The 22,612-nt window shown below is 44.5% G+C and overlaps 1 protein-coding gene across 1 annotated transcript in view; it reads right to left on the bottom strand.

Moving 5' to 3' along the window:
- Positions 1-22,612, bottom strand: part of DDX25 (DEAD-box helicase 25) — a 53,814-nt gene that overhangs the window by 10,372 nt on the left and 20,830 nt on the right. The window contains exons 4-8 of the mRNA XM_073603482.1: positions 15,029-15,164; positions 7,854-7,946; positions 7,000-7,102; positions 3,418-3,532; positions 2,386-2,563 (exon numbers count right to left, since the gene is read on the bottom strand). Coding sequence (XP_073459583.1) covers positions 2,386-2,563; positions 3,418-3,532; positions 7,000-7,102; positions 7,854-7,946; positions 15,029-15,164 — 625 coding nt within the window. The remainder of the gene's footprint in view (positions 1-2,385; positions 2,564-3,417; positions 3,533-6,999; positions 7,103-7,853; positions 7,947-15,028; positions 15,165-22,612) is intronic.

Here is a 22,612-nt window from a genome sequence, read left to right as displayed (position 1 = left end):
AGCCCGGGTTCACACCTATGCGAATTAGATGTGGGTTTCCCCACATCTAATTCGCATAGTAGGAGAATATGACTGGCTCCCTATGGAGCCGGTTCACATATCTCCAGGGCGGCTGCGGAGCGCACTGCACAAAAACGCTGTGCGTCTTTGGCTCCGTTTCAGGGCCGAATTCAGGCATAGAATCGGCCCCGATTCTTCCCTGAAACAGGGAACACGGACGCACAGCGCTCCTGTGTGATCCGCAGCCCGGTATAGTGTGAACCCGGGCTTATACTCCAAAAAAAGATATTGGGTTTCCAGCAGAGGGGGGAGTTAGGAAACACCAGTTTTCAGTGTCCCTTCCAACCAGGCCTACGCATCAGAGGCTGCTTCTGACATTTTCACACATTGCTAAAATATTATAGCCCATGAGCCTACCACCAACCCCCCCCCCCCCCCCCCCCCCCAGTATCTGTACTGATCCTTTGCCTGCTGCCTCAACCAACCATGCCACTGCCTTCCATCTGAACTGACCCTGGCCTGTTTATCAACTATGACTTGTTTATCCATCACGTTTCTGCCTTCCACCTGCACAGACCCCAGCCTGTTAACGCGATCAGGTTTTCTGCCTGCTGCTTGGACTGATCCTTTGCACTGTTACTATAGTAGTGGGATTCAAGATAACACACAAGTCTCATACGTGAGGGGCTTCAGAGTAGAGAAACAGTTTTTGGTTTTCTCCATGTTTTGTAATTCCCAGATCAGGGCCTGGAGGCTTTGGAGAGATTGGGTGGGAATAAACCACTACCCCTGTGCCCAGGTCTTAACTGAGGCCCTAAGCCTGATGTTTCGCCAGCTGACTGGACCAATACTTTGACTGTGCTGACCACATCTCTCTGCCTGTACTGACCCAGCACTTAATTGACCATGTTCTTGCCTGGTGCCTGTATTGACCCCGGCATGTTAATAGAGCATTTTCCTGCTTGCGCGTTTCCCCTTGGTCAAGAACAGCCATGTCTCTGCCCGCTTCCTGGACCAATAGTCTCCTCCAACCACATGTAATCTTTAATTTTCCCTTTGTTCTGCTTCCTATACTTCCTGGTCAATGAACATAGCACCATGCTACGGGGGCAGCCACGAATCAGTAAGGTAGGCTTGCTTGGCCTTTAGGAACAGGAACTGCAGTAGGTGAAGCTACACTATGCTATATTCACTTACCACACACAGAGACAACCATTACAGTACATTGTTTTCTATATAGCTTTTGTTTGTTTTTGTGTTACACAAGTTGCAATGTTGGGTACATAATCTGTTCAGACATTGAAAAGGTTCTTACACATATGGTAACCCCATAATTGGGAGGAGTACCAGAATGTATTTTGGGGTGTAACTCTTAGTATGTCCATACGGTTAGAAAATTCCTTCACTTTTTTTTTTATATATAGTCTTCCCAACAAATTTGGAAAAAAAAAAAAAAATTAAAAAAAAAAAAAATGTAATGATCAAAAGACTCAATATGCCTCATAGAATATATGTTGAGGTATTTGCTTTCCAAAATAGGGTAATTTTGTGGGTGTTCCACTGCCCTGGTCTTCCAAAAATGTGATAGGTAGTGATAGTAAGTGGCCAAACTGTGGATAAGTCTAACATGTGGCTCAAGACAAGTTGCAAAATGGGTTTTGGGGTGTAATTGCAAGTAGGTCTATGCCATGCAAATAGTTTGAAGAAAAAAAAAAAAAATAAAAAGGCCTCTTACTAAATACGTTGGACTGTCTTACTTGACGAAAAGGGGTCATGGGGGGGGGGGGGGGCAGTCAGTACATCAGGATTGATCAATTTTCAATGATCTGTAGCATAGCTTGAAGAATGTAGCCCAAAATGTCACAAACTAAATATACACTAATCTGTTTTTTTACCAAAAATCTGTAGCAGTATAAATTTTGGCCCAAATAAGTTTTTTTTTTTATGATTTGCAAAATTTTAACACAGTACAGTGTAGCACGACTAAGTGTCATTCAAAAGTGTTAGCGCTGAAAGCTGGTCTGAGCCGAAAGCGGGTAAAAGTGCCCAGAATTGAAGTGGTAAAGCATTCTTACCCACCTGTTACCTGCACTCTACAATAACAGCACCTTTAGTAACCACAGAGCCGACAGGTGACTGCAGATGGGTAAAGCTAAGGGAAACCAGAACTAGTAGACTGTTCTGACTAAAGCTAAACAGCAGACATCTTCTGGTTTCTGCTGCTGAGGAAAGACTTTTACAAGTGTCAAGTAGCTGACAGGTTTGCAGTGAATATTGTGTACAATGGCCTTTCAAGGAAACCTTTCATTGCAAACTCCCTTGAATATCAGTTAAAATGCAAACTATCATGTACCCCAGTTAAAATGCAATCTAACATGTACCCACCTCTTCACACGCATGCTATGGTCGGAATAACCCTGAACGCCCATCATGACATCTGCTTCATCCAATACAAACACACAAATGTTCTCTGGATTCACAAGCTTAAGCTTCAAGCACCAATCCATGACGGTTCCCGGGGTCCCGACAACTATCTGTGCTTCTATCTTGGTGCCTCTAACAGCTGTGTACAAAAAAAAAAAAAAAAAAAAAATTCTTATTCATGGTTTGGATTACAAGACTTTGCCATCATTAATCTACATTGCCTGTCATCAACAGCAATAACCAGCAAACTTACTTTGATGCTGATAAAAAAAAAAAAAATTGTGGCAGAGCCCTTTGCAAGTCCAGCGTTTCCTATTTTTGAGTAGAGGTGGAATGGGAAAGGATCAGAATCCCCATTGAATTTTAAAGCTATTCTGGAGGACTTTAAAGAAGAGAATTTTTTTTTTTTTTTTTTGTTACTCATAGTAAAATCACCTTGCTCAGAGTTAGACGGACACAGCCTCTTCATATTTGACCATAGGGCTATAGCGCCACCTACAAGAACGACACTAGGCAGAAAAAAAAAAAACACAAACAACGCGGCAACACCTATGGCCAGTCCTAACTGGTATAAAGGGGTATAGAGGGGTGGGTGCTGCGTCCGGCAAACTCTTAAAGATGTTAAAATTGGAAAGAAAAAAAAAAAATTCTTATGTTCATGGATGGACACAGCCTCTTTATATTCTCGACCAAACGGACGCCACAAATCAGTGCCAAAAAAGGGAGGGGGTGGGGGGGAATAAATAAAAAAAACAACCACTGTTCAGCTGACATTGTTAGATTCTATGACATTTTAGTGACTGGGCCCTGCTCACTGCCTGACCCCAAATCCCCAACACTCAAGGTGAAGGGTCAGGCTCAAACAGAGCCAAGGATGGGTAGGGGGTACAAATCATTCATGAGAATGCACACTATCATATTTAAAAAAAAGCAAACACTTAGCAGCTGGGATATGAAATCATAATAATCCATTTACACATGCTAAAAACGTACGTCTGTTTCCACGTAGGGCATAGACTATTTTAATATCCTCACAAAACGTCCCCATCCGCTCGATCACCTCTCCTGTCTGCACAGCCAGCTCAAAGGTAGGGCTGAGACAGATGCACTAAAAAGGAAAATTGAACTGTCATTAACACTTATTAGAACATAATGCTAGTTACACAACACAGTTTTTTGTTTAACACATGCCAATTTTGTCTATAAAAAAAAAAAAAAAAAAAAAAAAAAAACACCAGATGCAAAACACTCTGAACCCCAGCTTGGTGGGCTCCGTGTACACAGAAAGCATCAATCAAGCCTTAAATTCAACTGTACTCAGTGAACGCTCAATACATTCCAGGTGTGTCAATACAAGGTTTTTAGTGTCGGACTGAAAAGCTCTGACTCCATATGGAAGGAGAGTTGGACCTCTGCAATAAAACCACCGCTTCTATACAGAAAGCAAGGATCCCAGTCTGCATCTCCTGGCAGGGCAGAGGATTTTCTATCTAGGTAGTGGCCAATTAAGGAAAATTAACCAAGACTTTGCACAACTTGATGCACCCAGAAGGTACCAAGTCAATTTAACCACTTTTCCCCAAATTTGCCCCTTCCTGACCAGGTCATTTTTTGCGATACAGCACTGCGTCACTTTAACTGACAATTGCGCGGTCGTGTGATGTTGTGCCCAAACAAAATTTATGTCTTTATCCCACAAATAGTTTTTTGGTGGTATTTGATCACCTCTTTTTTTTTTTATAATGCAAAAAATAAAAAACCAAAAACACAATTTAAAAAAAGAAATAAAATGTACTTTTTTGTAGCAAAAAGAAAAAAATAATTTTAAAAGACGAATTTCTTCATCCGTTTAGGCCAATGTGTATCCTTATAGCGTTATAGCGTCTACAAAATAGGGGATAGATTTATGGCATTTTTATCATTTTTTTTTAAATAGTAATAGTGGTGATCTGCGATTTTTATCAGGACTGCAACATTGCAGCGGACAGATCAGACACTTTTCACACTTTTGTGGGACCACTGACATTTATACATGAATCAGAGCTAAAAATAGCCACTGATTACTGTATAAATGTCACTGGCAGGGAAGGGGTTACCCCAAGGGGCGATAAAATGGATTAATGGTGTTCTAAATGGGGGGGGGGGGATGTGGCTGACTAGAGGAGAAGACAGATCATTGTTCCTACTTTGTAGGAACACACGATTTGTCTCCTCTCCCCTGACAGGACTGGGATTTGTGCGTTCACACACACAGATCCCGGGTGCCCAGCGGTCACCGTGCATCAGCTCCAAAAACAAGCTGCGGGCACGCCTGCTACAGCATCATAAAGAGCCAACATACAGCCATGACGGCTCGTCCAGGGGAGCCATCCTGCCGCAGTATAACTGCGGCGGCTGGTCAGGAAGGGGTTAACGGAGGGTTCTTTTGGGCTTTAGAATGAGATTATCCAGTACCCGATTGTCCTATAGTAGATTTACTGCAACAGTGCGGTAGCTCTGTGCAGAAACATACAAAATGCTACACCTAGAGCGCACACACCGCTTCTGGTGCGATTAGTCACAGCAGAAGCTGATCACTGGATGATCATCCTACACGTTTAACCTCTTCCCAGCCAGTGTCATTAGTACAGTGACCGTGTATTTTTAGCACTGATCACTATAAGTATCACTAGTTCCCACAAAGTGTCAGTTTGCAGCAATACCACAGTCCCACTACAAGTCGCAGATCGCCATTACTAGTAAATATAACACAAAAATATAGTATGTATACTAGAGGTCGACCGATATGGGTTTTTCTCTGGCCGATGCCGATGCCGATATTTAGAAATCGCGGTGGCCGATGGCCGATATGTGATGCCGATTTGTTTGGGCCGATATATTTGGCCGATTTTTTTTTTCCTTTCTTTTTTCCCTTCATCTCATAAAATCTAACAGTTAGACCCCTTTCACACTGGGGCGTTTTTCAGGTGCTTTTGGGCTAAAAATAGCACCTGTAAAGTGCCTGTAAAACGGCTCCCCTGCAGTCTCAGTGTGAGATCCCGAGTGCTTTCACACTGAGGCTATGCGCTGGCAGGATGTAAAAAAAAGTCCTGCAAACGGCATCTTTGGAGCGGTGTATACTGCTGCTCCACCACTCCTGCCCATTGAAATAAATGCGCACCGCTACCGAAGCGCCTGCAAAGCGTTTTGGCAGCGGCGCTTCAGGGGCGCATTTAACCCCTTCCTCGGCCGCTAGCTGGGTTATAAGCGCCCCGCTAGCAGCCGAATAGCGCCTCTAAAATGACGGTAAAGCGCCGCTAAAACTAGCAGCGTTTTACCATCAACGCCTGCCCGCTCCAGTGTGAAAGCAGCCTTAAGTAATACAGAAATTTTTTTTCATTTAAACATTAAACAAAACAAACCTCCAATCAGTTCACTTGTATGTATAATTTAGAAAAAAAAACCTAAAAAAAAAAACCTAAAAAAAAAAAAACCCTATCTTAAATAATAAATACACAAAAACAGGTAATCAAAACTTTTGGACGAAAAAAAATGGGCTAACTTTACTGCTTATTTTTTTTTTTTAATTCATAACTGTATTTTTTTTTTTTAAATTGCGTTTGAAAGACCGCTGCGCAAATACCGTGTGACATAAAATATTGCAACAATCACCATTTTATTCCCTAGGGTCTCTGCTAAAAAAATATATATAATGTTTGGGGGTCCTAAGTGATTTTCTAGCAGAAAATACAGGATTTTTACTTGTAAGCAACAAGTGTCAGAAAAGATTTAGTCTTTAAATGGTTAAACTGAAAACTTCTACACAGGGAGTTCAGTCTATTGATAAAAAGAACCTGAAAGATACAATGTATCTTCTTATCAGACTTGGCAGGCTGCCCAGAGGAGGGGAGAATCCTCTCCACAGATAACTTCAGAAAACTTGCATTAACTTCTATTACAGAAGTCATTTGCAAGTCACGGCTGAAGTTATAATCGGCCTTTTTTATCAGCACAATCGGCCGATGCCGATTAAGTAAAAAACGCCAAATATCGGCCGATATATCGGCCGGCCGATATATCGGTCGACCTCTAATGTATACATACATAGATTCTACACCTTTTGCGCAAACCAATGGATGCTTATTGGGGGTTTTTTTTTAATGTAGCAGTAGACTTTGGCCTAAATTTATCTTACTTTTTTTTATTGGATATAGGTTTTATAGCAGAAAGTAAAAAAAGTTTTCGTCCAAGCGGTCGGTCTTTTATAGCGGGGGGACAACAAAAAAAAACAACGAAAAAAAACAAAACAAACACACACACACATTTAATCTTCTGGAAGTCAAGTGGTCATGTAGAACATTTTTGGGAGCTTAGAAACAAATACGGTACACTTGGGGTTTCAACAAAATAATATCAAAAGCAGTAGCAAATTCAAACATAATGTATCCAGTATGCAGCAGCCTGAAAACAAATGTACCAACATATCTATTAGCATACAATGAAACTAAAAAAATTCTAGCCCCAGGACCAAATATTTATAAAAACTGGATTGTAGGTCTTCAGAACCTCAAGGTATCATCCTTCCTGTGAGCTTACCTGTGGATATTTTTTCAGAGGGTTTACTCTGCTGAGCATGGCGAGGACAAAAGCAGCCGTCTTTCCAGTGCCCGACTGACTCTGGGCAATCAAATTCTGTGGGCTGCAGACACAAAATGAATCAGTTTAGTAGACTGAAATTCAATTTGATTCACAGAAAAGACAACCATCACATCATTCAAACACAGGCAGGGGTCTTCCTGCCCGTCATTCTTGAAGTGGGAAAGGGGAAGCAGCATTGGGAACAGGTTACAGTAGTTTGTAAATGATAAAAATGGTTCAGATTGAACTTACTCATCCACTTTACAAACCACTCAGCGTCTGTTACCCCTCTCTGCCAATCCCTCCATTGGCTGCCACTCATCCAAATTAAATTCAAAACAAAAATTTACAAAGCCATCCACAAATCTGCCCCCAGCTTCATCACTAGCCTAGTCTCAAAATGCCAACCCAATCACCCCCTTTGTTCCTCCTGCTCTCAAGCTTCCTCCCATATTCACCTCCAGGGCTTCTCCCGAGCCTCTCACATCCTCTGGAATACCCTACCCCAATCTGTCAGAATATCTCCAAATCTATCTACTTTTAGGCAATCACTGAAAACTTCCTTTGGAGAAGCCTACCCACCCTTCCTCCACCTGCTTTTATTTTCTTCAGCAGCTCATCCCCCACAGTTATTACCATTTCGTATCACTTGTCCCTCCCTCCTAGATTGTAAGCTCCAATGAGCAAGGCCCTCTGATTCCTCCTGTATTGAATTGTAGTGTAATTGTACTGTCTGCCCTACTGTTGTAAAGCGCTGCGCAAACTGTAGGCACTATATAAATCATGTATGATAATAATTTGTAATAACTTACGGATATGCAAGCATCATAGGCAAAGCAGTTTCCTGTATCTTTGATGGCCTGTTGAATCCCATTGTATACACTCCTTTAAGCAGTTCAGGCTTTCTACAGGGAAACAAGCAACAACATTTACATGTATTAATCTCCTCCCCAAGCATCCATCCAGGGCAGGCAGCCCTAACGATTCCACTATGAAGTGTATTGCCAACAGTGAGTAACGTACAGCATATGCTCAGGATTGGGATTGGTTTGGGGCAACCAGTTCTTGTTTTGCATCAAAGCTAAAAATTAAGGACTACTCTTATGTTCTGAAAGTCCCACAGGAGGTGTGCAGACTTTCGGTTCAACACTCCTTCAACCCAAAGCTCTCCATTATCTTCAAGTGGAAGACCATGCTAAAACTAAAAATCCCTGCATCTAGACACCCACAATCTAACACTAACCTATCTAGCCTTGTAAAGAAAAAAACAGTATACATAACTTTTCTGAAGGCAACCCGACTTCCAGTGGCAGAAGCTCTGCAGAGGACACGGCCGACAAGGGCTGTGAAATGAATGAGAAGTGACGTCACCCATAGACTTACTATGGGGTCCTCTGCACCCACTTCCACAGCGAAGCCGTGGCTGACAGCTCAGCGTGGGATTGAGTCGGATCGCCTGCAGAAAAAGGTACGTATACTGATTTTTTTCTTTACAGGGCTAGATAGGTTAGTAATAGATTGTGGGTGTCTATCGATACAGGGATTTTAGTATGTACCAACTGCAGACAGGCACAACACTGGATCAAATGAGGGCTCAGGTAAGTATTGGGGACGGGGTGGAAAGGGCAAAAATGTAACAAACTTTTTACCTTATCCACTTAACGTCAAATGACGTACATGTACATCATTCGGCTTTAAGAGGTTATACCAGGATGCCTGCAGCTACAGGCATCATCCCGGGATTTTTTTAGCCAGCAGTTGGCTCTTGTATAAAGCAATCCTAGCAAGTAATTAGCCACTGGATTGTATTTACAAGCAGCGGGAGGGAACATTTCCCCCCCCCCTCCATGTGGCTCCCCCATCCCACCAGGAGACCTGAGTGTTCAGCTGGCAGTTCCGCTATCTTACCACAGGGCAGCACAGTGGTGTAGTGGTTAGCACTTACACCTAGCAATAGGGTTGCTGGTTCAAATCCTGACCACGACACTATCTGCCTGGAGTTTGCATGTTCTCCCTGTGCCTGCGTGGGTTTCCTCCCACGCTCCAAAGACATGCTGGTAGGTTAATTAGATCCTGTCTAAAAATTGGCCCTAGTATGCGTATCGGGACCATATGGGGTAAAGGACCGTTCTACAGACGGACACTATCGGAAAGCGCCCTGAGGCGATTTGGTTTGCATAGGCAGCGCTATACAAGTCACTCATTCGTTCAGCTTGAGAACCAGGTGGTCTTTGATTAGATCTATGGTATAGGAAACCAGAAGAGAAGCACTCATCACTTCCGGTTTCTCGGATTTAAACAGCAACATTTTTAAATTTGGAAAGCATCGGCACACACCGATCTTGGTGTACTCAGATGCTTGCAAAAGCAGAGGAGGCATCTGGGGTCTCGGACCCCAGATGTCTCCATAAAGAGAAAGGAATGTTTACCTTTGTAACAGTAATAAAAGTGATAAAAAAAATTTAAGTAAAAACATTTTTCAAAGCGCCCCCCTTCCAAAGGCAAAAACACACACATTAGCCCTGCGCACATACGCATAGCAATTGCACCACATGTGAGGTATTGCCACAAACGTCACAGCGAGAGCAATAATTCTAGCACCAGACCTCCAAACGCTAAACTGGTACCCTGTAAAGGCTTATAAATAGTCATCTGTGGCGACGTCATTTGTTGCCATTCCACAAGCATGCACAATTTTAAAAAGTGGGACATGCTAGTTAGCCATTTACTCAGCATAACACCATCTTTTGGATTTTACAAAAAATTAGGTATTTTGTGTTTATCTTGAAATTCAAGAGTTGGGTACCTGGTAACTTTTTCTAGGAAGTCTTCCAGGGCAGCATCCGAGAGATAGGCTCCTCCTCCCTGAAACAGGAAACACATTAGTCCACCATTTGAAATGGTGTGTGCCTCAGTATTAAGGAACCTCAGTCAGCTAATGCTTCCTCACAATACCTGGTATTAATCACTTAGGGTGGAAACTAGTGCTGCCCCAAAAGACTGTCTAGGAAAAGTTACCAGGTACCCGTTTTCTCAAATAGTCTTCCAGGGCAGCATCCGAGGGGGATGTATCAAGCAATACTAACTAGGGTGGGGATAAGGTCTGGAACATCTTGCGACCAAATGTCCGGTCTTGGCTGGACAGCTGGTCGATACGGTAGTGCCTTGCAAAGGTACTGAAGCTGGACTATGTCACTGCCCTGCAGATCTGCGCAGGAGTTGCCCCTGCCTTCTCTGCGACCGAGGTTGCTCAAGCTCTGGTTGAATGGGCTTAGACCCTGCTTGGAGGGGTAAGGCTTTGTGGCCCATAGGCCGTCTGTATGGCAAGTTTTATCCATCTGCTTAGCGTGTTTTTCAATGCCGGTTTTCCCTGATTGACTCCTGCGTAGAGGATGAATAATGAGGTAGTTCTTTGCCAGTCCTTCGTTCTCTCAAGAGAAGCTATGAGCATCTTTCTTACATCTAGCTTGTTGTAGGTGTCTTTTTGCGGTCCTCCGATTTTGGAAGAGATGGAATAACCACATTTTGCATCCTGTGGAATGTTGAAGAAACTTTTGGTAGGAAAGCTGTCTGGTGAGAGAATTATTTTGTCTGCATGAGGCAGTATGGCTCCATTATGGAAAGTGCTTGGATTTCACTCTCTGGCTGGCCTAGGGCCACTAAAATTGCATTTTTTTTTTTTTTTTTTAGAGTAAGGTCTTTATCTGAGCCTTCTTCCAATGGCTCAAATGGGGGAGAGATCCTCTGAGCATTGTGGACACGTTCCATGTCAGAGTTCTGTCAATTCTCGCAGGTCTAGCTCTATTTAACGAGATTATAAATCTCTTTATGAGCGGATCTTCTGCTAGTCTGGTGTCCAGAAAAGGAGAGGGCTGCCATTTGTACCTTTAGTGTGCTCCGGGAGATATTCTTGTCTGCTCCCTCATGCAGAAAATCCAGAACAGCCAGGATGATTTCTCTTCTGGAACTCGGTTTCCTTTTATGTCGAGACAAAACTTCCTTATTTTTGTAGATGGCTCTAGTCACGGGTTTTCTGCTGTCTAGAAAGGTGTCAATCACCCTGTTTGGCAGTCCTTTATTTTGCAGTCTCACCCTTTCAGTCACCAAGCCAAAAGCTTCAAGAATTTGTTGTTTGGACTGTTGACTGGTCCCTGCGATAAGCGATTTGGCAAGTCAGGCAGTGTCAGGTGTGGTTGGACACTGAGGTTCAGTGGCTGAACCGTGCTCTTTGGGGCCAGTATGGTGCTATGGAGTATCACCGTTGCTTTTTCTGCTTTGATTTTTTTAATCACTCTTGGTATTATGGCAGTTGGAGGGAATGTATAACATAGCTGTTGACCCAAGCTTTGGCTGAACACATCTATTCTGCTGTTGCCATCTGTGGGATCTAGTGGAAAAAAAACAAAAAAACAAAAAACAAAAACCAAACACTGGTAGTTTTGCGTTTGACTTTGGGGTGAACAGATCCACCTTGGGCACTCCCCCATGTTTGTGTGATCCATAAGGCCTCTTGATTTAGTGACCACTTTGTTTTATAGTCTTTAGACTCATAAAATCTGCTAGAGTATTGTCCGTTCCTTTCAGATGGATGCCAGATATTGATTTCTGCCCATAACAGAGTTGGTTCCCTCAGGCTCATCAAGCGTTGGGATTTTGTCCCCCTTGCCTGTTTAAGTATGCCACCATTGTGGCATTGTCTGATCAAAGCCGTCAGACCCAGTACTGCCATCCCTCACCTGATTGTGATGGAATTGGTGTCCACCAGAGAGGCTATAGTCTGATTTTTCTGCCCTTTCCTTCTGCTAGGAAGATTTTGGTTGATCTGGCAGTCCAGCACATAATCCAAGTACACTTCCCTTTGGCTTGGGATCAGCTGCGATTTTTCCGTATTCACGATCCACCCCAGGGTTTTGTAGATTGGAAAATAACCTTTGCATAAGTTTATCCTGAGTCTCCGCAAAGAACAGTAAATCGTCCAGGTATGGTATCAAGCCTATGCCTTGTCATCTTAGGCCTTTTAGAGCTTCTGCCATTATCTTTGAAAAGATCCTGGGCCCAGAGAGATGCCAAAGGGCAGACATGTACTGTGGGTGCAGGATAGCCGCCGGTCCCTAAATCGCAAACCTTAGGAATCTGACTTATTTATAGGGACATGTAGGCAAGCATCTCGTAGGTCTATCATAGATATGAATATCCCTGCTGGCAGGATATTTGACTAAATAGATGGACTCCATCCTGAATCTCAGGTATTTTATTCTCCTGTTTTGTGGCTTGAGGTGCCTGACATTTTTTCTTTGCGAAGATATATGAGTAAAACCCTGTTTTCTCCACTTGTGGGGCATGACGGATAACTCTCTGGGTCAACAGGGTTTCCAGGGACTCTAGGCCTTTGCCTGGTCTTCGTCCCTTGGGAGGATGGTCATTAGGTACTTGGTTGGGGGGCGGGCAGAAAATTCTTGTGTAGCCCTCTGCTATGGTGTGGCAGACAAGTTTGTTTTTGTAGCTTCCCTCCAATGGTGGGCAAAAGCTGCCAGTTTGCCCCCCCACCCCACTTGAAGACTGTCATTGTTTGTTCTTTTGATTGGTAGGCTTGAGGATGAATTCTCCTTTGCCTTGGTTTTGCGGTCCATTGATTTTTGTTCACGGCTTGTTGAATTTATTTTTTTTTTTAAATTGACGAAAGGCCGTTTTTTTTTTCACCCAGGGAACCCTTTGATCTTTCCTGCAGTCCTGTCTAGTATGGTTTCTAGGTCAGGCCCAAACAGCAGATCTCCAGTGAATGGGATTTCGCACAGCCTGTTCTTGGAAGCGATATCCCCTTCCCACAATGTCAACCACAGGGCTCTTCGGGCCTAACTTACTAAGGCCGTGGCTCTAGAGGATATTATTACGGTTTCGGCCGAGGCATCCGCTAGGAAAGCTGCTGCATCTTCTCCATGGGGTCATTTAAAGGTACCCGCATCGTCAAAAGCCAAGTCAGATTTGTTCGCGACTCTTGCTAGAGAAGCATCCACTTTGCCCGAGCTTTGGTATCTGTTTAATCGCTGCTGGTATGAGGAGCTGCTTTTCTGGTTCTTCCCACTCTCTTGACTATGTCAGAGTGTGCTGTACTGGAAACATTGGGTTTCTTGGGCTGTAGCCCTTTGTACATTTTGTCACGCAGTGAAAGTTCTGTGGCTTTTTGTTCTTTGATGTCCAGCGCGTTGGCTATAGCCCTTAGAAGACTGTCCGTATCTTTTGAGGGAAATTAGTTGCCCTCTGATGCCAGGTCATCTTCAGAATCTGAGCATAGGCCTTCCTCAGATTCTTGTTCCAAATTATCCAAATCGTTCTTCTGCTCTTGTGGATCCACCTCTTTGCACGCTAGTGGATGGGGTACTGGTTTGACTGGAACTTGCAGGTACCTGCAAGTTTTCAATTGCTGAGCATAGGGGTGAAATAGTGTTCTTTATTTCTTTTTTGAACAAACTGAGCACGTCTGAGGCAGCCTTGCAACTCCTTAGCCACCATTTTGTCTAAGCATTTTTGGCATAGTGGCTTTTTCCAATCAGGAGAAAACCGGTGGCCGCAAGACGCGCATGCCTTGCTGCTGACTTTCGCCCTCTTTTCCTTTGCCTGTAATCAAGCACAGAGGACCCTGTGAGGTAGGCGGTTTTACCAAATTGCACTTAAACAAGTGAAAACGTTTGTAGTGAGGTGAAGACAAAGGTGACTCCAGAATACCCTGGCTTACCTTGGAGCTGTCCTGGCTTGCAGGATCGGCAGGGTGGAGAAGCGACCGACATGGTCAGCCACCAGGATCCTCTGCTGAGAGTGTCCATTTAACTGCTCCAGCCCTGCCCCAATCTGACCTCGTGCAGGTTGGTGAACATACCTGCAAATGCCATTTCCTGCTGATGTTCTCCTTTCTAGAATTCCATTAGGGAGTGAGGCCTTTGATAACTTGTCAGACTTTTTTTTGTATAAATTCCTGCCGCCGCCCGGAAGTGACCCACTCTAGAGTTTGTCCAATAGGCTTCCAGCCTCCACCAAAATGGCCGCCGACCAGAACCGCATCACCGGAAACAACGCTTCCAGCGTCATCTTAGTACACCTCCCTGGGCCGGCCACATGCACATGCGGCGGGGGGGTGGGGGGTTTGGGGGTGGTGACTACAGAGTGCTGTGGATGACATGCAGAGAGTTACCGCCCGATTTTCACCCAGGTGGATAGGCTAGCCACGACTCCACCAGTGGATCTGCAGGGGAGGGGGGTTTGGGGGGGGGGGGGGGGGGAGTGCCAGCAGCATGAAAATACAGCATGGGGGGGTGTAGTAGCATACCCTTCTGTAGGAGAAAAACTTCAGGCAGAGCACTCAGGCTCGCATTGCTGCCCCTGCTCGACCTCCCAAAGCCCACTGGGCTGAATGCTGGTCAGGGAGTCCCCTGCAGAAAGCACAGACTGGGGGAAAAAAAAAAAAAAAAAAAACACAAAATATTTGCAGCTGCTGTGGGCCCGGAGGAAACACAAAACAACTGAGGCACACAGGTAAGACAAATTTATATTGGTGGACTAATGAGTTTCCTGTTTCAGGGAGGAGCCCATTTCTCGGATGCTGCCCTGGAAAATGATTCTGAATGGCAGAATTCTCATTATGAACGGAATCCCCACGCATGTACCAGAACCGCAGGGTTACTAAAAGGTGCATCCACCTTTTTCTGCATGAAATTCCAGCACAGCAACCCATTTAAATAAACAGGCTTCCATGCCAGAGCAAATACTGCCTGCAAGAGCATAAATATGTGAAACGAGGGTTAAGGACACAGGTTTTTAGAATGGCTGCTGATACTCCTCCCCTTCCCAAGTAGGAGAAAAGAGCCCAAAAGACAGAAAGCCAGGGCAGAGGATTACCTGCTTTTATAGGTAAACTCAGATGAGCATTTGGAGGTCATTGAGAAGCAAGGAAAGTTTAAAATGTGTTGGTAGTGTATATATATTAACTACTTACAGGCGAAGTTCCTCAAACGACTTCACTGAATATAAAGGCGACATGGGATCACTCTGCAAGACCTCTACATTTTGAGGCGACTCCACCAAAGATTTATGGATCAGCTTATTTATTAGAGATGTGGCTACCAGGTCCACTGTACACAATAGAAGAAGGATTTTAAAAAAATGCAACAAAAAAGGAGAATATAAGAAAAGACAACCCCCCCCCCCCCCATGCAAACAGTAGTAAGAAACTAAACCGAATGTCTATAAGAGCTCTTTGACACTTTGTTAAAGCTCTCTTAAAGGGGTTGTAAAGGTATTTTTTTTTTTTTTTTAAATAACAAACATGTTATACTTACCTCCACTGTGCAGCTCGTTTTGCACAGAGTGGCCCCGAACCTGGTCTTCTGGGGTCCCTCGGCGGCTGGCTCAGCTCCTCCCCGCGAGAACACCTTCATGCGAGTTCTCTCGCATGGCGTTTAGTTCTTGCGGGCGCGCTCCCGTGATACAGCCGGCGGCTATAGCCGCTGACTGTATCACTCGGCCCTGCCCCCCGGCGCACCGCGTCATTGGATGTGATTGACAGCTGCGCGAGCCAATGGCTGCGCTTCTTTCAATCCATCCACTCTAGCCAATCAACGGCCAGGCTGAGCGGCGAAGAGGAAATCGGGGGCGAGCGCAGCGGGTGAACGGGCTCAGGTAAGTAAAATGGGGGGCTGGGGCCAGTATTGTCGGACGTTTTTTCACCTTAATGCATAGGATGCATTAAGGTGAAAAAACCATGAACCTTTACAACCCCTTTAAAGGGGTTATAAATCCTCAGGGTTTTGCAACCTTAATGCATTCTACGCATTAAGGTGAAAAACCTCCCATGACGCAGCAGCGCCCCCCCTTCTTTACTTACCTGAACACGGTCTTTCCAGCAATGGGGACGAGCACACCAGCTGCTGTCTCGGGCCCTCATTGGATAGATTTCTAGCAGCAGGGGCCATTGGCTCCCGCTGTTAATCAAATCCAACGACGTGGGAGCCGGGGGGCGGGGTGGGGTCCTCGAGAAGAGGAGGAGCCAGGAGCGTCGGAGGGACCCCAGAAGAGACCAGGTGAAGATGGAAGCCTCTGCAGCGGTGACAGGGCGCTGCTAGAGAGCTTTGTTTTAAAGAAAGGTCTTCCATAATGTGCTAGCATGATACATACTAGCACATTATGAATATTGCCTTGCAGGTGGAAACAGTTCACTACGCTTTAACAACGTCCTGACTGGCTGCTATTAGATTGCCTCTCATGAGTAGTAGAAAACTGCTGCAGTACCATTTCATAAAACAGGCAGGATATGGGTGAATACTGTATATTACAGTACTGTATATTACAGCAATGTGCCCCTTGATAAAAAATACGATTGTCCACTAGAGGTCAGTAGAGGAAAAATCCTGAAGACAAACCAGGCTGATGTCCATCCATTCCTAAACAGCTTCAATTCTAAATTAAAGCAGTATTAAAACCTAAAAACAATGTAGTACAGTATATTGCAGCTTACCAATCATTAAATGTGGTGGCTGCATTTGTTTTTTTTGGCTTTCCCTCCCCCCAGGTGATTTGGCTAGTAACATCTCCTGTATTAGACTACCCCCACTCTGGATGAAGGAGCACAGTGGGCACTGTTGGACAGCAACATTGTAAGTCGGGGGGGGGGGGGGGGGGGGGGGGGATGGGGGGGCGCGAGATGCACTAGCAAATTTAGATACACAAATAAAGTCAAACTGCAACTCACCTCATAAGCAGTTTTGTTTCTTTTGGGATATAGGTTCTCCCATAAAGAAAAAAAAAAAAACTGACAACTGTAAGCACCTCTGTCATGGCCTTGAGCGATGTATATTTTTTATATAACTTTTTTTTATTAATTTATATAAAAATATACACCCTGGTAAAACATTCAGCACAATAATAATAATAAATATATATATATATATATATATATATATATATATATATATATATATATATATATATATATATATATATATATATATATATATATATATATATATATATATATATATATATATAAAATATATAGGTGTCAACGTTAAACCAAGTCAATACAGGTAGAAGAATGAGTATGTTAATCACCAGATGAAACCAAATTTCAGGTTATAGACAAATTCCCAAATTATGTGGAGATAAAAATGATCTCAAATTCCTTTTGCTTAGGTTCAGAAGGACACAATCAGGGTATCGACATAATCCATCAAGGTTTAACAAACTATGGGTGGAAATGCTAGCTGAAAAGTTAATTTAACCACTTACAGGACCGCCCACTGTTTTACGTCGCTACTTTAAAGAGGAATATCTTTATGGCAGGTAGCTGTCATAACCCTGGTATCCTCCTCAGCAAGCGGTCTGCTTTCAGATAAAAGTGGTCTCTGCGGCGGATTCGCTGCGCGATCAGATTTAAAATTGGTCGGCGGGAAAGGGCCCCGCCTCCCGCCATGCTCCAGTGCCCTCTGCCACTTACCGGAGCAGTTGGTAGTGGCGGAGGCGATCGGGTTTTTCTCCCTGTTAGGCATGGAGACAAGTGAGGGGAAGATGTCCCCCACCGGTCTCCATACCATTGCAGGGCAGAAGCCCATAGCTCTTAAAAAAACAAAAAAAAAAACAAAAAAAAAAAAAAAACACAGACTTAAAAAGACAATTATTTTTTTAATTTATTGCATTTTGGTGTAAATATGAGATCCGAAGACTTTTTGACCCCAGATCTCATTTAAGAGGTCCTGTCATGCTTTTTTTTTTTATTACAAGGGATGTTTACATTCCCTGTGATAGGAATAAGTGACTTAATTTTTTTAAGAGAACAGTAAAAATAAAAAATTTAAAAAAAGGTTTTAAAAACACGCCCAACACTTCAAGGAGGAGAAGGAGAAGAATTGGCTATGCCTATGGGTAGTCCTAGGTGATATACACCCCCCTCTCTGCTATAGACCTTCAGGTTTAGTAACAAGCAATGTCAGAAGCGTCAAAACTCCTAAGAGAGGTGGGTGCTGTGTCTGTCAATGAACTCAGAGAAACTGATTTTATGGCAAGTCAAAAAATCCTATTTTTTCCATTCGTTCATTATTCAGAACCATAGGGACATCACAAAGCAGTGCCAAACATGAGGGGTGGGACAACGAAAAATCCCAAGGCTAACACAAGAGCCAACCAGGTAACAGGCGCTCAACACAGAAACAAACTGGAGGCCAACCTGAACAATACCCCTTCAAGAGGGAATAGACACACTAAACTAGGGCTGAAACAATCGATAACTAATCGATTATGAAATTAATCGATTACCATTTTCATAATTGATTAATCGGTTAGCTGATTAGTTGGCCTGCATACAGAATGCATTCTTTGTTTACATATCAGGAAATACAGTGCAGCAGACATACAGCTCAGTACATCTTCCATACAGGTCAGTAAGTGCCTGAGAACTTGTGAATGTATGAGGAGCAATGCCTCATGGGACATGTAGTCCCGGGCAGGAAGTGAGCGGTTCTAAAGGCAGAAGTTCTTTACCTTTCTATTGGGGCACTTTATACTGTACTTAACACACAGCAAAAAGCAGTGTATAAACAGATCAAAAGCAAACTGCATAGGTGTGTACTGAGCCTTATGCTGGCTATATGGATCAATTTTCAGATGAGAATATTCATATGAAAAAATCTTTGTACATTCGCTGAATGAAAGAATGTTGTTTGAAATGTTCACTTGCTTTTAACATTCTGTTTTAAAGGGAATAATTTCTGAACGAAAACATACACTGTTTGAAAATTCCTTTGACTGAGAAGTTTTCTAAATTTTCCCGTCACTGTGGTTGAAAACGAACGTCGATTTGACCCCACTAACGATTCGAAAAGCAAACGAATGTTCTTAAAATTACATTTTTTTTGAAGGAAGACATTGTTTTTGTATGGCCAGCATATAACATTAGTTATTAGGCCTCATGCACACGAGACGCCGGTGCAAACTCTGCTGAACACGTTTTTAAAAGCAGTTTTGCCTCATTTGCGTCTAGAAGCGTCTGCAGAGCAGAGAATGACATTTTGCAACCCAACTTTGGGGCCCCGTATCTCGGGGCCACTTAGTGCTAGGAACCCCAAAAATGCACCAAGGGGCCCCAAAGTCGGCTCGCAAAATGTCAAGCACTTTTCTGCAGCAGAGAATGATATTTTGTGACCCGATTTTGGGGCCCCATATCTGAGCCACTTGGTGCTTGGAAATTTAGATATTTTATGGTGTTCGTCCAACTGTGTTAGCACACCAAATTTGGGGTTCCTAGCACCAAGTGGCCCCGAGATATGGGGCCCCAAAGTCGGGACGTAAAATGTTCCTTTAAAAACACTTATAAAGCGCAAACGCGGCACCGGCGTTTAGCGTCTGAAACGTGGAAAACTTCTGCGTCTGAACCCATTTTTTTTGTTTCTGGAAAAACGAGGTTAAAACGCAACTGTCTAAAAACGCCAAAAAACAAGACTGTGTACATGGACACATAGGATAACATTGAATGGGTTCAGGGCCAGTTGAAAAATAAAAAAAAGTGTCCAACTGCCTCTGAACGCGTGTTTGCATGAGGCCTTAGTTCTGTTTGAAAATATTCAAAAGAGTCTTTAACAGTCTTTTTTCTTTAAAAAAGATCTGAGTCTGATGTTACTAGATTCAACCTCTAATAGTATATACAGTATATCTCCTAATAGTATATACACTATATCTCTTCTGTCTGTTATTCTCAGAGTGGATTAGAGATTTTGCTCTCTAACTATATAGTTTGTTATTTATATTTACCACTGCATATAGATATTTAGGAATAAAATGTCTTTTTTTAAAACTTTACATATTAACTAAGAGCCCTTTCACACTGGGGCGGTTTGCAGGCGCTATTGCGCTAATAATAGCGCCTGCAAACCGACCTGAAAGTGCCGCTACTTTCATTCCGGTGTGAAAGCCCCGAGGGCTTTCACACTGGAGCGATGCGCTGGCAGGACGGTAAAAAAAGTCCTGCCAGCAGCATCTTCGGAGCGGTGAAGGGAGCGGTGTGTATACCGCTCCTGCCCATTGAAATCAAGGGACGGCGCGGCTATACCGCCGGCAAAGCGCCTCTGCAGAGGCGCTTTGCGGTGGTATTTAACTAGCGGCCGCATACCGACAGTAAAACGCCGCCAATAGTGGCATTTTACCGCCGACGTCGCCCCAGTGTGAAAGGGCTCTAAATTAAAAACTACTTTTCTTTAAGGTTATTAACCGATTAATCGAAACAATAATCGGCCAACTAATCGATTATGAAAATAGTTAGTTGCAGCCCTACTCTAAACAGCAGTCTGCAACACCTTGCGGCCAAAAGAAGCATCCTCAGATGCCAGCACATCCACATTGTAGAATTTTGAGAAAGCGTACACAGACAACCAAGTGGCCGCCTTGCAAACCAGCGCAGCCGACGCCTGATGGAAGGCCCAAGAAGCAACAAGCAGTCAAGTAGAATGCGCCGTAACAGGGAAAGGAGGAACCCAACCCCTGATAGAATAGACCAGAGTCATTGCCATCTGATCTGTCTAGAGAGGTCGCAGAAGAAGCAGACAGCCCCTTTTTTGACCCGTCCGTGATCACAAACAGCAAGTCTGATCTCCGAAACGGCCCTGTGCCTGCCAAATACACCCGAATCCATCCAGGGCATGCAAGGTAAATCCCTTAGGACATTTTGACCTGGGACAAAAAGGGAAGGCAATACAACATCCTTAGTCAAAAGGAATCAGAGGAGGGAACTACGGACAAGGGCGAAGAACCACCAGGTAAGTATGACATGGTAACACCTACAGTTCTGACGCTGAGCAGAGGCAATAGCAACCAAAAAAAAAAAGCCACCTGGGATAGAGCAAGCAGTGGAACCTCCCAAATATTTCCAACGGGAGGCTCCTGTAGAACCGAACGCACCAAGAGTAGAATCCCACGGCGGTAGAAGCAACTGCACCGGTAGAGGCAGATGTCGAACCCCTTAAGAGTACGCACCAGGGAGTGCGAGACCAGGGCGTGCCAAAGAAACCCGCCAAGGCCGACACCTGGTCCTTGATGGTACTCAATGCCAAGTTCTGCTCAACCCCCACGTGAAGTAAGGTTGAAATCCGAGCCATCCAGAAAGAACGAGGGTAAATGGCAAGCACCTCACATCAGGATATGCATGCTATCCATATCCAGTGGTAAATTTTCCCAGGAGGAATGCTTCCTAGCCTTCAGCAGTGTCATAACTTCAGCACCTGGCTCATAACAGCCAGGCCTTCAAAAAACAGCGACTGAAGCAGGATGAAGATCAGCCCTTGGGACAGTAGAACCTCTGAAAGGCAGTCGCCAAGGGACGTCAGCGACCAAGCACACCAGGCCGGCGTACCAAGACCATCTGGGCAAACTAGAATGACCGGAATCCCTTTGGCCTTGATAATGTGCAAAAGCCGCAGCAGAATCTTGGAGGAGAGGCGTAGATGGGGTCACCAGAGCATCTGTAGCGTCCAGAGGAGCCCGTGACCGTGCCAGAAACCTCAGTACCATTTCATTAAACCGGGACGCCAACAGGTCTACCTCGGGAGTGCCCCATCGGAGACATATCCGAGGAAACATGTCCTGGTGAAGGGACCAACACTAGCCAACCGCCTGCCATTTTTGCAATTTTTCCACTCCTAGAATGCATACGGCGGATGGGGCCCGAACAAGGCATTCTGCCCACCGGTGAATGCTGGCTACTGTCAGGGCTGCCAACACTCTTTATTCCACCCTGGTGATTGACCTAGACCACCACCGTGGCATCGTCCGACTGGATCTGTACCCGGAACCCCCTAAGTCTACCTCCATGATCCATACATAGTGATCGATCGAAGTCTCAGGATATCGATCGGCAGTCCGGATTCCTCCAGGGTCCATTGACCCTGAGCAGAACCCAGTCCCAGGACACTTTCCCACCCGGACAGACTGGCATTGGTAGTGACCACTGTCCAATACAAGGGGAGAAAGGATGTGCCCTGCCGTAATCCCAGAGAGCGAAGTCACCAGACCAGGGACCCCCGGTTTTCTGGCTTAGCCGAATCAGATAGCCCAGAGGCCTTGGGCACTTTACACCAGGATCTCACTTGAAAGGAGCTTGTATGGTACTGCGCAAATGGAACCACCTCGAAGGTAGATACCATCAGGCCCAACACCTACCTGCAAGACAACAGTAGTTAAAACGAGTTTGTCCAGAGGAAGAAAAACTCTGGCCAGAGAACTGCCAACAGTCCGGTGACATATGTCAACTGGAAGGAGAAAACACTTTTCGGGAGTTCAAGGCCAGAACAATAGGACATAGGTGAGGGCACACCTTCCTGCTGAAGGGGCCTTGTCCGTGGGTCTAGGGAGCCCCGCTCTCGGCTCGCCAGACCAGGTCCATTGCATGCCAAGAAGGACCGCATCCACTACGAGGCCGCCCCCCCCCCCCCCATTTCAGACTGAAAGACATTTATACGTCCCTCCTGTGAGACTCACAATCACTCACCAACAAAGTCATCCTGGGTAGCCCCAAACAGACAATTGCCTTGAAATGGTAACC

The sequence above is a fragment of the Aquarana catesbeiana genome, linkage group LG10 (assembly GCF_042186555.1).
Source record: "Aquarana catesbeiana isolate 2022-GZ linkage group LG10, ASM4218655v1, whole genome shotgun sequence".
NCBI classification, from domain to species: domain Eukaryota; kingdom Metazoa; phylum Chordata; class Amphibia; order Anura; family Ranidae; genus Aquarana; species Aquarana catesbeiana.
Note: the sequence above shows the minus strand (reverse complement) of the source record. Positions and strands in the feature narration are given on the sequence as shown.